This window comes from Leopardus geoffroyi, chromosome D3 (assembly GCF_018350155.1).
Source record: "Leopardus geoffroyi isolate Oge1 chromosome D3, O.geoffroyi_Oge1_pat1.0, whole genome shotgun sequence".
Lineage (NCBI taxonomy): Eukaryota > Metazoa > Chordata > Mammalia > Carnivora > Felidae > Leopardus > Leopardus geoffroyi.
Genome location: NC_059339.1, coordinates 77,512,568 through 77,526,547, shown reverse-complemented (window position 1 = coordinate 77,526,547; position 13,980 = coordinate 77,512,568). Strand labels below are relative to the sequence as shown.

General features: G+C 53.1%; 1 protein-coding gene across 3 annotated transcripts; it reads right to left on the bottom strand.

Annotated features, from left to right (window-relative positions):
- Positions 1–56: 56 nt before the first annotated feature.
- LOC123587869 (gastrin releasing peptide) lies at positions 57–10,806 on the bottom strand. Of its 3 annotated transcripts, none has more exons than XM_045457910.1 (3): positions 10,317–10,788; positions 5,023–5,262; positions 57–421 (listed from the first exon to the last, which is right to left on the bottom strand). In XM_045457910.1, the coding sequence occupies exons 1-3, from the start codon at positions 10,681–10,683 to the stop codon at positions 363–365; spliced, it is 666 nt and encodes a 221-aa protein (XP_045313866.1). In that variant the 5' UTR covers positions 10,684–10,788; the 3' UTR covers positions 57–362. The 3 variants fall into 3 exon arrangements, with proteins under 3 accessions (XP_045313866.1, XP_045313867.1, XP_045313864.1); XM_045457911.1 differs by having other exon boundaries at positions 5,042–5,262; positions 10,317–10,785; XM_045457908.1 differs by lacking the exon at positions 57–421 and adding an exon at positions 3,142–3,878 and having other exon boundaries at positions 10,317–10,806.
- Between the last annotated feature and the right edge of the window lie 3,174 nt (positions 10,807–13,980).

The following is a 13,980-nucleotide window of genomic DNA, read 5'->3' as shown; positions in this document are numbered from 1 at the left end:
TCTGCCACATCTTTTCATTTGGAATTGAAATAAGAGCACGACCGGCCCTTTGGACATCGTGCTTACGTTTTTATTGTGAGTGCTAACAGGTTGGGGGCTAGACGCTAACGGACAAATAGCCCAGATGTAAAGAGCGTTCATTGGAAGACTCTTAATGGACAATTAATTATGCACAGCAAACAAGTTCCGAGCAGAAGATGCCACTTGAAAATTGTGAATTTAGTCCAGGTTGAAAGATACAGGAATGGTTAAGTGTTTTGCACACAGGAAATCTGGTTGGCGATCCAGTGGAATTGATGCGTGTAGAACACAGTCTCTTAAGGGTTTTGCTTTGCTTCTTTGAGAGAGGCTGTTGTCGTCTGTCAGTTCAGCTGGGGGTCCCTTCCGTCACGTTGAGAATCTGGAGCAGAGAGTCCACCAGCTTGAAAAATACGAGAAAGAGTTAAGCAAACATCGTTCGCGATACTCAAGTTCTAATGCTAGAAGCAAACGCATTCCCAACAAACAAACCATCAGCGTCACTCGGGAAGCTTCGTAGAAAAGCAACTTCCTAGGCCTACGCCAGATCTACTGAATTGGAAACTCGGGGTGGAGCCCAGCGATCCGGGCTTTCCGAAATCCTCCAAATGATGCTGAGTACATTCACCCTGGAGAACCACAGCCGTCCCCCCCAAGAGAGAGAAACTCACTTCCTCTTTTTCTGGAGCCCCCTACCTCTTTCGGCTCTTTTTAATTTTGAAATACGTCTTTGTTCCCATAGAGCACCCTCTATATGCTGAGATGAGAAAACGCTTTTCAAAAAGAGCTTATTACACTTGCCAAGATTCTCAGACAGTTCAGGCTCCCCAATGGTTAGACCAGCCATTTGTTTCTAATAAAGGAATTACTGATATTCTCAGACCAGTTATTACCTGCTCTGTGGCTCAACTGTTTTGACCAGGTGCTAATGAGGCCAGGGCCTGGGGTTCAATTCCCACACAGACCAATTAGTTTTGCTCTTCTCCACAAGCCCAGGCTGCACTATTAAGGGTTCGCCAGCCTGCCTGACGATGCTACCATCCATCTCGCAATATGAGCCACGGGTCATAAAAGGGGCCAGGGGAGGGTGAGGGGAAGAATCCGGGAAGCCCCTGCGTTGGCTCAAAATATTGAATCTGAGCTGTCTGGCTCAAGGGAATGGAAGTCAGGCTACAAGGAAAAGAGGAATTAATAACCTAGGAAGATCAACGCCTGGAGGCGGGGGGGGGGGTTGTCCGTTATTGGGGCGGGAGGAGCTCTCTTTGAGGTGGGGGGGTAACTTCACTCTGCTCCCTCAGAGCCACTGTCGGGGCAATCGGAGAATTTTTAGTTATTCTTCAGGACATGTTGCTGCCTCTCCTGTATCTGGAACTTCCCTTGGAGCGTTTCACATATTACAAAATAAAACCTTTCAATTCTCTATGTTGATTTGATGGGGCAGTGGGAGTCATCCCTTAAAAGTGAGGGCAGACTTGCCTTCAAAAAGTTTCCTTCCTTTCTGTAACACCCTCTGCAATGCACTCACAGGCCCTTTCAGGTTCACCAAATAAGAGAAAAAAACTAAGGCTGCAGAGAACATTGCTGTAGGTCCGGCAACCCACAGGCCAGCTTCAACCTTCATCGAAACTCAACACAATCCACAGCCACATCCAGGGCTATGGATCAGGCCCTCGGGCTGACCTGAACATTGCTTCGTGTGCTAGAAACCATAGGGTAAACGTTCCATTAATTTTTTTTTTTTTGAGATAGGGTACAGTTAAAAGATTAAGGTTGGGGCACCCGGGTGGCTCCGTCGGTTAAGCGTCCAACTTCGGCTCAGGTCATGATCGCTCGGTTCATGAGTTCGAGCCTCAGGCTGGGCTCTGTGCTGACAGCTCAGAGCCTGGAGCCTGCTTCGGATTCTGGGTCTCCCTCTCTCTCTGCCCTTCCCCCGTTTTCTTTCTCTCTCTCAAGAATAAATAAACATTAAAAAAAAAAAAGATTAAGCTTAACCTTGAAAATGATTGGCCATAGCTACTAATAAAGATCTGGAGCTTATTTGCCAGGATAGAGTGGTCTAGATTCAGTGCACATTTACATAAATCTTTTCTGAACTAAGTAACTTTGTCACCAAAACATAGGAAGATGCTCAGAGTTTCTGACTACAGCTCTGGGAGACTTGGCAAGAGGACTCGATGCTTTATTACCGAAACGGGTGAGGAGAGCATATGTGGATAGAATTTAATTTTAAGAAAAGTCCTTCAGTCCCTGAAAATTCCGGCTGCTACCTTCTGGCAATGCTTGGCTAAGTTATTAAACCTCTTTCTAACACTGAGCGATGTATGGATTTTCTAATAGATCTATTCTCGTGGTACTCCCTCTTGGTGAATAAGATAACTGTAAGGTGTTTTCAATTTGCACATCCACATTCTTTCACGAAGATGGAATTTCCAAAGCAAGGAGGGTAACAGACTCTTTTGGTCTAGGCAAAGACCAAAAGACTTTTGATTTTTTTCATATCGCTGGGAAATGTATCCAAAAGAATGGTACCCACGTGTGCAATAGTTAATTATTCAACCTAAGGTGGAATGAAGTGGAATGGGCTTTCTAAACTTGTAAAGAAGACCAAAACATAAAAAGATGTAGTAGGAAAGCGAGGCCTGATTATAAAAAAGATGATTTTTTTCCCCTCCGGTCACATGAATGCTGATAAACATTATCCCCCTGAAACACTCACTGTCTGTGACTGCCCACTCACCCACCCTGTACGACGACCACTCAGAGATCTCTCTAGACCTATTCTTTCATAATTGGCTTCGCTGCTTACAGAATGTTCTTCCGAATATGGCAGGAAAATTTTGATCTTTAAGGACAGAGCTGAATTTTTTTTGAAAACCCTCCAAAGTTATGCAGGGCCGGGTTAGGAGGAATAAAGCAACTCAAAGGGATGTTGTAGTTTCGTTCAAAAATGAATGAGCCGGGGGGCCCCTGGGTGGCTCTGTCGGTGAAGCGTCCGACTTTGGCTCAGGTCACGATCTCGCGGTTCGTGGGTTCGAGCCCTGCGTCGGGCTGTGTGCTGACAGCTCGGAGCCTGGAGCCTGCTTCGGATTCTGTGTCTCCCTCTCTCTCTCTGCCCCTCCCCCACTCATGCTCTGTCTCTCTCTCTCTCTCAAAAATAAATAAACATTAAAATCAAATTAAAACAAAACGCATGAGCTATGAGTGTACGTCCATTTCAGCGTCTGTGAAATTGCTTTGGAGGGTTTTGTGATGGCAATTGTCATTAGTCTTCAAAGGGGAAGGCACTGCTGTTGGACATCCAGCCACAGGAAGTCCACAAAGTCAGCTGACCAAGAAAAGGCCTCAGCCAGGGGCTGAGAAGTCAGTCACAACCCCCCCCCCCCCCCAAGCTCTCGGGGCCATGTCACCCCCCAACAAAGAAGGGAGCCGGTCGTGACACCTAGACCGCAGATGTGAGCGAGAGCATCACTCAGGACTTTGTGCAAAGTTGCTACTTATTTCTGTATCTGTTGATTTAATCCAGATTTTCTTTGTGAATGAAGGCTACTAGAGTCTTCCTCCCGAGGTCCTTCACGCTACTTCTGTAGCCTGCATCCTTCATATTTGAGGTCAGCGAGGACCAGCTGGTCCCCAGGAGACGTCTCACACGGCAGCATACCGTCCAAGGGACACAGTGCCGGCCCCTGCCCTGCTCTCGCCGCTGAAGAGCTATGTGCCTACTCTGTTTCCTCACCTTTAAAATGGAGAGAACAGTAGGATTTTCTCGAATCTTCCTCCGAAGGCTGCTGTGAGCATTCACAGAGAAAATGCGGGCAAACTGCTCGGGCCAGGACTTAGTTTAAGGTACAAGTTGCCCATCACTAGGATTGCGAATTTGCAGTTTTGTTATTTTTGCCGTTTATATAAATTTCACGAGCACTTGTTCAAGGGTGATGAGAATCACCTCATTTGCCGTTGCCTTGCTTCCTCTCTTTACATCTTCTTCTCCTTCCCATCCCATTTCCTGTCTTTGTATCTAAGCAACGCCAATTTGGTATGATTGTTTTCGCTTCCCTTCTACAAGAGTGCCACTTTGCGTAAAAGGTCGCAAACCAGAATGCTCTCTTCTAAAAGCTTGTGTGAAGCGCCCCTCCCACTAGTGCTCACCCAAAACAAACATAGGAATTGACTCAATTTCTGGCCTCACCATCAAAATATTCTGGGAGGGCCCGGCGGGCTAAAAAAACCCAAATCTCATCAGGGCACAATCGCTATTAAACACAGTAATTAAGGGGCGCCTGGGTGGCGCAGTCGGTTAAGCGTCCGACTTCAGCCAGGTCACGATCTCGCGGTCCGTGAGTTCGAGCCCCGCGTCGGGCTCTGGGCTGATGGCTCAGAGCCTGGAGCCTGTTTCCGATTCTGTGTCTCCCTCTCTCTCTGCCCCTCCCCCATTCATGCTCTGCCTCTCTCTGTCCCCCAAAAAATAAATAAACGTTGAAAAAAAAATTTAAGGGGCGCCTGGGTGGCGCAGTCGGTTAAGCGTCCGACTTCAGCCAGGTCATGATCTCGCGGTCCGTGAGTTCGAGCCCCGCATCAGGCTCTGGGCTGATGGCTCAGAGCCTGGAGCCTGTTTCCGATTCTGTGTCTCCCTCTCTCTCTGCCCCTCCCCCGTTCATGCTCTGTCTCTCTCTGTCCCAAAAATAAATAAATGTTGAAAAAAAAATTTAAAAAAAAAAAAAAAAGAAAAAGAAAAAAAAATTTAAAACACAGTAATTAATAAAACTCCTAACCTGGAGTGTGGAACCAATACCCTTCTGAGATGCAAGGAGGAAACATCGCCTATTCTGGTGGAAAGAAAGAACACGAAGTGTCTGCTCGTTTCTCAGCGTGTATGGATGTCTGCCTAATTAAGTGGCTGCGAAGGCCTGCATCTAAACAATTTTATTCTCCTCTGCTCACACCTAACCTCCTTCTGACTCTCCCCAAACACCCCCCACCCCACCCCACTTCCCCAGCACATTGTACCTTTACGTTTTGAACCTACAACTTTAAAGGCGCTGCCATCCTGGGAATCCCAAGGGGACTGGCGGATGGCCAGGAGCTCCCTTTGAGGCGGCTGATAGCTTCCGGTCCCCTTTCCTTCCATGAGGCTGAGCAAATTCCTTGCAGCTTCTTCCCAAAGGATATACTGCAGCTGCTGCTTCAGACTCCCCCCTTCATAAACATACGGGGACTCTCTCGTGCTCTTTTTCCCCATCAGGTGCCCTGTAAAAAGAAACACAAAAACAGAATGCCACCGACCGAGCCCAGGGGAACGAAGAAACCAGAAATTTCAAAGGACCCCCCTCTAGGTTGGTACTGCTTCCTCCTAGGTGCAGAATAAACAGCATTTTATTATCAGTTCTGGCAAACGTCTGGCGTCTTCTGTTCCCTGTTCGAAATGTGCGATCAGCTGGACAAAATTTAAAACTGCAGCTCAGGGGACCTTGGTTTGGTCCCAGCCCCTCGGCTAACAGGCTAGGTCACCTCTGCCAAGTTACTGAGCATCCCCGGGGCTCAATTTCCTCCACTATCGAATGAACAGGCGGGACTAGATGAGGCCTGAGGAACCTTCCATCTCTCAAATGCCACCGCTGACTCTGTGTGCACCGAGTCCTGTTCCCACCCGCGTGACGGAGGTTCAACATCTTCCTCACTCAGTTGTGGACTGCTACCGAAAAGAAAAGCCTTGATGCTTTCTCTCATGTGATGAAACAAGATGTTGCTCTCCTCTTCCCTCTAACACAATTGCACCAAAGGAAGTTTTCATTTCAACTTTCTTAGAATTTGGGCTGAGATTGAATCCAAGAAAGGTCGCTCAGAAATTCTCATTTGTTGGGTACGTGATGAAAAAAAGGATTCGAAACAGGTTCCGAGCAACACGGAGCAGCCCCGTACGTGCAGATTTTTCTCTGGGATGTCTACAAGACTCCGTGAAAGTCTACCGATGGCTCCAGGGATGCGTTCCCGCCACAGAAATGAATAAAGGTTGCTGTGCAGGAGGCCAGGCCACTAAAAACGTGGCAATTCATGTAGGCAAGCGGGGATAGCCATAGCGTCAGATGGGGGTATGGAATCCAAGGTCTGCTCTGCTTGCTAACACCTTAGCCCCGTGCTAATAATACTCGCATTATCTGACTTTCGTCAGTGCTCCCCTACCCCCATCTGTCTGCAGTTGGAACTTATCGGACTCTTAAACTCCTAAGACTAGGAGACCAACGATGCCTTTGACTGAAAGGTCGCAAGGAAAGCTCTTTGCGGTTCCGATGCTGCCCGGCCTTAGAAGCACTTAAGGTAAACGGCGTGGGAATAATATGTAACAGACCCCAGTCAGTGAACCTGACGAGAGCCCTGTCCGCCAACAGCGACGGCCTTGCTGTGACTTTACGGCAGGCGGGTGTTTGCAGGACGTTTGGCTCGATCTACCCCACAATAAGTTGGACGAAAACGAGACTTGTCAAAGGTCACCCACGCGTAAGCGAAGACCCTAGGATTCAAATCAGCTCACAGTCTAGACTCTACCACATGACTCTGCTTCGAAGCGTCTTTGAACTTCCTGAAAATACGAGGCAGGAAGAAATCAGTCTGGGGTCTGGAGAGAAGGGTAAGGCCTACAAAAGGCTGATGTTAGAACGAGGAACCGGGGATCATATATCGGTCGATCGTGACTCCTTAGGTGACTCGGAGACGTTAATTCGGTGGGTATCGGGGAGCCTTCACACGGGGTTTTACTGAACTGCCGTCTGAACACTTGCCAACCCACTTAGGACATACCACCCCACACAGACAGTTGGGATGTGCTCCCGACCGAACGAGTGGAATCCTGAAGGCCTGGCATCTCACTTATCTGCTTGGTCACCGGCGGGGGCGGGTAGCCACGAAATAACCTTGCTCTTAGCCCTAACAGTGATTACGGGGCACAACTGCTCAGGAAGCAGCGAAGCATTTGGCTTTATTTATATGGAGGAAATTGAATCACGATAATGGGAAGGCAGGATTAGAACCTGATGCTCCAGTGATGACCTCGGTCCCTCTTGCTCTCCCTCATTGCTCTCATCAGGATGCTAGAACTGAGAAAGGTGTTACTGCCAATGAAGCGGGGGGTGGAGGGGGGCAACGGAGATGTTTTTACAAATAGGAACTACATTGTTGTCATGCCCCAATAATTTGGTGGACTTTTCTGAAACGGGGAGATAAAGCAATCCTCCCTTCTGTGACTGATTGAACATAGGACCTTGTGACAGTGTGCATATTTGCACGTTTGGTGGGTGGGTGGTGTTCAGACTCCTACCCCCAGATCCACGGTCTGCTTATGAGGACTGGAAGTGCACCATCCACCACGTCCCAGGGAAGCACACACTCCTTGGGTCCTGTTTCACTTTGGAGCTGGCAACTACCAACGAAATAACCGTCTCCATGGCAACGTGGATATGGATGACCCGTCCACCTCTATTTCTCCCATCACCGTTTGTTACGTGTCCATATCATAGTAATAGAGACCTCAGCATAGACAAAAGACAGGCCCTTGAAAACAATAAAACCTTGCCCAGAAGTAAAAAAAAACAAAAAACAAAAAACAACTTTTGTCCCTTATAATTGCTTAAAAGTACCACTAAAATAGCAGGTTTGAAACATAAAGCAATTTTCCTGAACTCCAAATTTGACGATCACCTCAACTTAGGAAAATATCCATTAAGACATAAAGTGTTGAGGACTTCTAAGAGCTGGGTTTTTTCTGGAGTGATCCTTAAACTATATCTCACAGTTTCTGGGGGCAGCCCTACAATGGAAAGGCACCTGCAGCTGAACCCCGGTGTTTCTGAATGCAGCCTGCCAGGACACGCTTGGGCATCAAAGTGAGGGCCACTGCCAGGAGCATTTCATGGGAGCGGAGGGGAGAGTTACCAGCGTCGGTGTGGACCTCTATTTTCATCGCACAAACAAAACATTTCCATAAACATCAAGCCACAGAAGAATTTAAGTTTTCCATCTGCTAACTTGCTTTCCGTTGCCACACCATGCCTGTCTCAGCTGCAAGAAGCAATTGCCTTAACAAACCTGCAAATTGGTGCTGACAGCTTCCTCATGGACAGCAATATGTAGCTTTCGTTTGATATAATTAACATGAAACTGCAAGTCTTCAGGGATTGAGGAGGACAGACATTTACTTATGGTAGTGGAGGGCTAAATTTAAAACCTAACAACACCATTCATGCTTATGAGTGCTCAGATTCCCACGGAGAGCATGTCTGTCCAAAGCAAACTTTCTCTCAATCACAATGTTATTTTAGACCCAACTGTGATTTTCTACTTCACCTCCCTCTGTCTCTTGTTCTAATCAGCTCTGCGCAGCCAGCCAAGAGAGAAAAAGAGTGCATTCGAGAACAAATAGGAAATGTGGGGTGGCCGCTGGTCGGTATGTTCTAGGAAAGTTCAAGCACCACCAGGAAGGAAGGGTGTTTAATTGCCAGACACCCTAAGTCCCAGGGGGTGGGGGTGGGGTGGGGTGGGGGGACAGATGTGCTGTGGGACTACAGCCGTGGAGGTTGGCTTGCATCAGAAGCGACCTGACTCTAGCTTCCCAAATAACTCTCTTGTTCTGCTTTTAGCCTGCAAGGGTTGCCTAATAATAAGCCTTTTTTTAGTACAAAAATACGGAGGAGCAAAAGGAGATTGGAAATCTGAGAGCGCACTGGCTGATGGCTGGACTGGACGGTGGCCACTCCCTCTAAATTCCCAGAAGCCCCTTTCAAGTATCAATGCTAGGCTTGGCTTCTGTAATGCCTTGCAAATATCCTTCTCTCTTCAAGGGTAGGGGTTTTTCACCTTCACCCATCCCGGCCTCTCCCCTCCACGCCTGCTGGGTTCCGGGTGTCCCTCCGAGATCACAAACACCTTCACCTCGGGGCTGCCCAAACTTGGCAGACAGTTCTTGTAGCGACGATGAAAACGAACTACCCCGTTGCACACCCCCCCCCCCCCCCCCCCCGCCCCGGCTCTGGATTTCTCTGTCGGCACACCCAGCAGTGGAGCTGAGGGCGTGACAGTTCCAGCCTCACCTCTTCCCAGAAATCCGTCCTGGTCCTCACACCATCTGTGAACCGCCCGATACTTGGATTAGCAAGTGTCTTTCCAACACACCCTCCCACACTCTGAGTAGATGGCTAGAGAAATAGGGAAACACACACACCACCACCGCCACCCCTTAAACCTCTTCGGGATGGACCAGCTTCCCGGGAAGTGTTGGGGCTGTCGGAGGTGGCCCTATGGGGAGGTGTCTGAGGAAGCTGGACGCTACGTATTGGCCAGACGGAGCCTGTGGTTGGCGCGGCGGAGACCCCCGGGGCGACGCTGGGCCAGCGCGAGGCTGCGGGATCGCTACCCTCCGGCCGGTTGCGGGGAAAGCTGTGGGTGCGCGCCCCGCCGCCCGCCCCCCGCCCCCCGGACGTCGCCGGCCCCACCGCCGCGCCCGGTCCTCGCCGCCGGGGTTCGGGGCCGGGACAGCGCACCTCCTGGCCCGGACCCGGAGGCCGGGACGAGTGGGCAGCGGGAAGGAGGAAGGAGCTAGGGGGCAAGGCGAGGTGGCAGGTCTGGGGAGGCGGAGGACAGCGGGGTCTCGGGGGACGGAGAGGCCGGGATCGGCGCGGGGAGCGGGCGCCGCGAGCCTTCGAGAAGGGAGGGAGGGAGGGAGGCAGGGCCGGCCAAAAGGGCAGGGGAGAGGAAGCGGCCGCCGCGACAGGAGGACCGAGGGAACTGGAGAGAGCCACGGACACGCGGCGGCGTTCCAGCCCCGCGCGCTGAGCAGCCAGGGACCCCAGGACGCGCTCCCACACCTGTGGCTTCGCTCGGCTCCGGCGCGCAGCCCGCGTCCCGCTCCCGGCGGCCGGGGTCCCCAGGGCCCCGGGACGCGCTCGGGGACCCGGCTCCCCACGTCGTTCAAAGACAGGCTGCGACGGCGAGGGTCAAAGGAGGCGTGGGGTCGGCGCGGAGGGAAGGCTGGGCTGTTGGGGCGCCGCGCGCCGGCCCGGGTCCCCGCGGGGGAGCGGGAACAGAGCGGGAAAGGACCACCCGCCCGGCCTGAGGCCGCTCGGGGACGTCTTCCCGGGACGCGGAAGGCGGTGGGGGGCGGGAGGGGGGTGCCGGGCTGGAAAGGTCGGGGCAGACCCTCCCCCTCCCTCCCCGCCGCCCAAAGCCGGCGCCCCAGAAACGCCGAGGGCTTGGGGAGACGGGGCCCGGGCGGCCGCGGTCCCGCCGAGGGCTGCGGCGCGCGGGACACTCACCCACGGCCCAGTGGTTGCCGCGCGGGTACATCTTGTCCAGCGCGGTGCCCGTGCCCGCCGGCAGCGGGGCGGCGGGGCCCCGGGGCGCCTGGCAGAGGACCAGCGCCAGCAGGACGAGGGGGAGCTGGCGGCGGCGCATGGTGCGGGCGGGGAGGCTGGAGTGCGCGCTCGGCACGGAGCGGCGGCCGAGGACCGGGACTCGCAGAGCGTCGCCGCCGCCGCCGCCGCCGCCGCCAGGCCCCGACTTTATACGGCGGCGCGGGCGGGGGCGGGGCGGGGGGCTCCCGCGCCGCGGCCCCGAGCGCTCTGACGTCTCCGCGCGGCGAGCCGAGCCGGGGCGATGGGGGCAGCCGTCTCCAGGGACCATCCGTCTTCCCGCCGAGGGGGAGGGCAAGGCTGTGTCCACCCTGCCCCTCGCCGCCTCCCCCCGCGCCCCGCCCCGGAGTCGCGTCCGCCCGGCCCACGCGGGATTCATTCTGCCCACCCTCGACGCCTCCGCTCCGACACGATTTCCCGAACTCCTCCCCGGCGCCACCGGGCGGGGGGTGGGGGTGGGGAGGGGTCTGCCCTGTTAGCTGCCTTCGGATCCTGCGAGGGGGGAGCCGCGACCCCAGGCCGGATCGCAGGGGTGGGGCGGGGAGGAGGGGGTAAGGACGCTTCCAGGCTGGGCTTTACTGGGGGGGGGGGGGGGCGCGCTCCAGGAGAGGCGGGGGGGAGGCTCCAGGAGAGCGAGGGACTCTCACACCTTTCCTCCTCCGTGGACCAGCTCCCTCGTGGCGGCCCCAGTCCAAGGACCCTCGTCTCCCTCTTACGGACCCCCCTTCTCACCACCGCCACCAGCAATAGCCTCACCCCGCCTGGGGTTTCAGATCCGCCCTTGCCCGCTTGTATGATGAACTGCAGGACGAGCGGGGACGGGTAGGTTGTGGGAACCCAGCTAACGGTAATGTTATTATGCACCTGCCCCCTCTCATAAGCATATTGCTTCCGTGAAGAAGCCGCTTTTATGCCGAGGTCCCTAGGCTGCGTCCACCAGAAAGCTCGAGCTGCCCCTAACCCGCGAGGCACACACCTCTCCAGAGTAGCTCAACTCCCCTCTGCTCCTTGTGTTCTCAGCTGGGAAGAATGGTTAAGGGCGGGACTCCCGTCCCGATGCCCTGGACACAGAGGGGGCGAACGCCCTAGCAATACCACAAGAAACAGAAGCTGGTAGGATGCTGTTCCACGTTCCGGCTGCCAGAGCTGGGGGTTCGTTTGCGTGCTCCTGCACGAAGTGCGGGTGTTCCTCGCCGGCCTCCGGTGTGAGCGCCGATGAAGTCGAAATCCTACATTTTCCTCCACTGGTGATTCGCTGTATTTGTGCGGTTCTTAGAGGGCTTCACGTGCACGTGGCACCACTGACTATCCTTGGGCTTGGGCGAGTATTTCCATGCCCGTGTCTGGCTATGAGATTTTAAAAAATGCGAATTTTACGATCGCAGTGATCAGCCAAGGAAAGACAGTACTACCGTCCTGAGAGAATGACCCAGTGAAAATCCGGAGGAAAAGCCCACGCTTGGTCTTGGCCTGGACTCCCGTCTCTCCTGGGTCCCCAGTCTCTTCATCCCATCAGTAAGCAGAGGTACGACCGTCAGGTGGTCATCCACAGGCTGGCTACCTCCCACTTGGCCGTGACCTTTACTATAAATACAGGGACTTGGCTTTGTCCGCCTGTGTTCCTGAAGAGAACCTGAATCATAGTGGTGTTCGATGCGTACTTGGTTCACGAACGACTAACCTAAGAAATGTTCAGGTCTAAACGCCCTCGACAGCCCTGGGTCTTTGGGGGGGGGGGGGGGAGCGTGAGACTTTCATCTTTCCAGATTAGGTTGTAGAAAAATGTCCCTTTCTTAGTTTAATCAAGCTTATTTTCAGATCTTTACAGTTTTTTTAATGTTTCTTTATTTTTGAGAGACACAGAGATAGACTGCGAGTGGGTTAGGGACAGAGAGAGAGAGAGAGAGAGACGCAGAATCCGAAGCAGGCTCCAGGCTCCGAGCTGTCAGCCCAGAGCCCGACGACGCGGGGCTCGGACTCACGAGCTGTGAGGTCGTGACCTGAGCCGAAGTCGGACGCTCAACCCACTGAGCCACGCAGGCGCTCCTATTTTGAGATCTTTAAATGATGCTTTTCTCCCATGAGATCATGGAAAAACGCTGTAGATACATGAACGTGTAGGGACAATTGTACCGAAAGTGCGACTCTTCTACTTCAGGCCAACTACTGTTTCTTGTGTCGTTTGCAGGCCAGGAAGTACCTGGGTGCCCATTCACTTCCGGCCTTCCTCTAAGCATCCCAGCGCACAGGCCGTCTACACCCGGTCTTGGGCCTGGACTCGTGAGTTGCTTTGCCCTTATGAGTGATAAGGGCAGCGACCGTGTCCGTCTTGCTCAGGGCTGTGTCCACAGTGTCTGGCCCACTCCTGGGCGCAAGAACAGATCCAACAGATCCAGTTAGAGAAGGAAGAAGCCATAGCATGTTTGGTTCAGCGAGGATCGTGAATGCGACCTAACAGATCCTGGCTGAGTACCTTCTCCGATGCCTTTTAAAATCCTCACCACAGCCCTGCCAGGTAGAGATGGTTAGCTCTGCCGACTTAGGGAAAAGCTAAAATGCTACGAGAACGACATCTCACCGCGCAATGCCACATTGATAAGACGGGTCTGTTTCTCTTTTTCGTTATAGCCCGGAGCGGGTGTTCTCGGTTGGGAAGCCGCTCCGTTCCACATGGATGTTCGGGAACCTGGGCGCGTTCCATCTTGTACCTGTACCATTCCCCGGTGTGGCGCTGCTCACAGGGCTGTTCTTCGAGGAGACAGAGGAGCCGGCACCAAGACGTAAATCAATGCACCGCTTCCTTCATCGAGAACATCTTACCACGGGGGAACAATGTCAGCTGAGCTGAACAGTGTGTTAGTGATGGAATTGCATTGCGTTCCGGCACGAGCTCTCTATCGTGCTGTAGATGAGTAACAAATGAGTCAAGGATGAGCCGCTGGGGCATGGACCACACTTCATTAGTACTGGCCTAGCGTACCCTCCTTGACTCCGTGGCCTGGGCTGCAAGGCGGCAGGAAGGGGAAAGTGAGGAGGCATGGCCCTCTCCCGATACGCCAGCCCACACACAGCGGTTCCCTCTTCCTGTCCTATTTCATCGGCAAAAATGCAGCCCCAGGGTCGCGGGGAAGCGTAACAGAGACTGGGAGTTGTGACGGTCAGCTGCTTGGCCCCGATGGCACCTCGGTGGACAGCCGCCAGAACCAGCCTAGTGGACCTCAGGTGTGAGGAGAGCCTTGCAAATTGTATTTAATAAAGTAAAACAAAATCCTACAAGGCTGGCAAAAAGGGGAATCTCTCCATGGGCAGGAAAGACTGGACCTGTCGCCCAGCTCCTCTGCCCCAAGGATCTAGATCCCTTAGGGAATTTCTTACTATCTACCGTGATCAGCACCCTGGGAGCTCAATGGGGTGTGATACTCTCACTCATCACTGGGGCCCAAATTAGGAACATTCAATCTAATCTTTGCAAAGGGATCTTACCATGTAGCTACTTGCACGGAAGTTTTGTGTAACAAAACAGGCACAGCGTTTCAGTGGCATTAACTTTTCATGTGTGTGCAGGTGG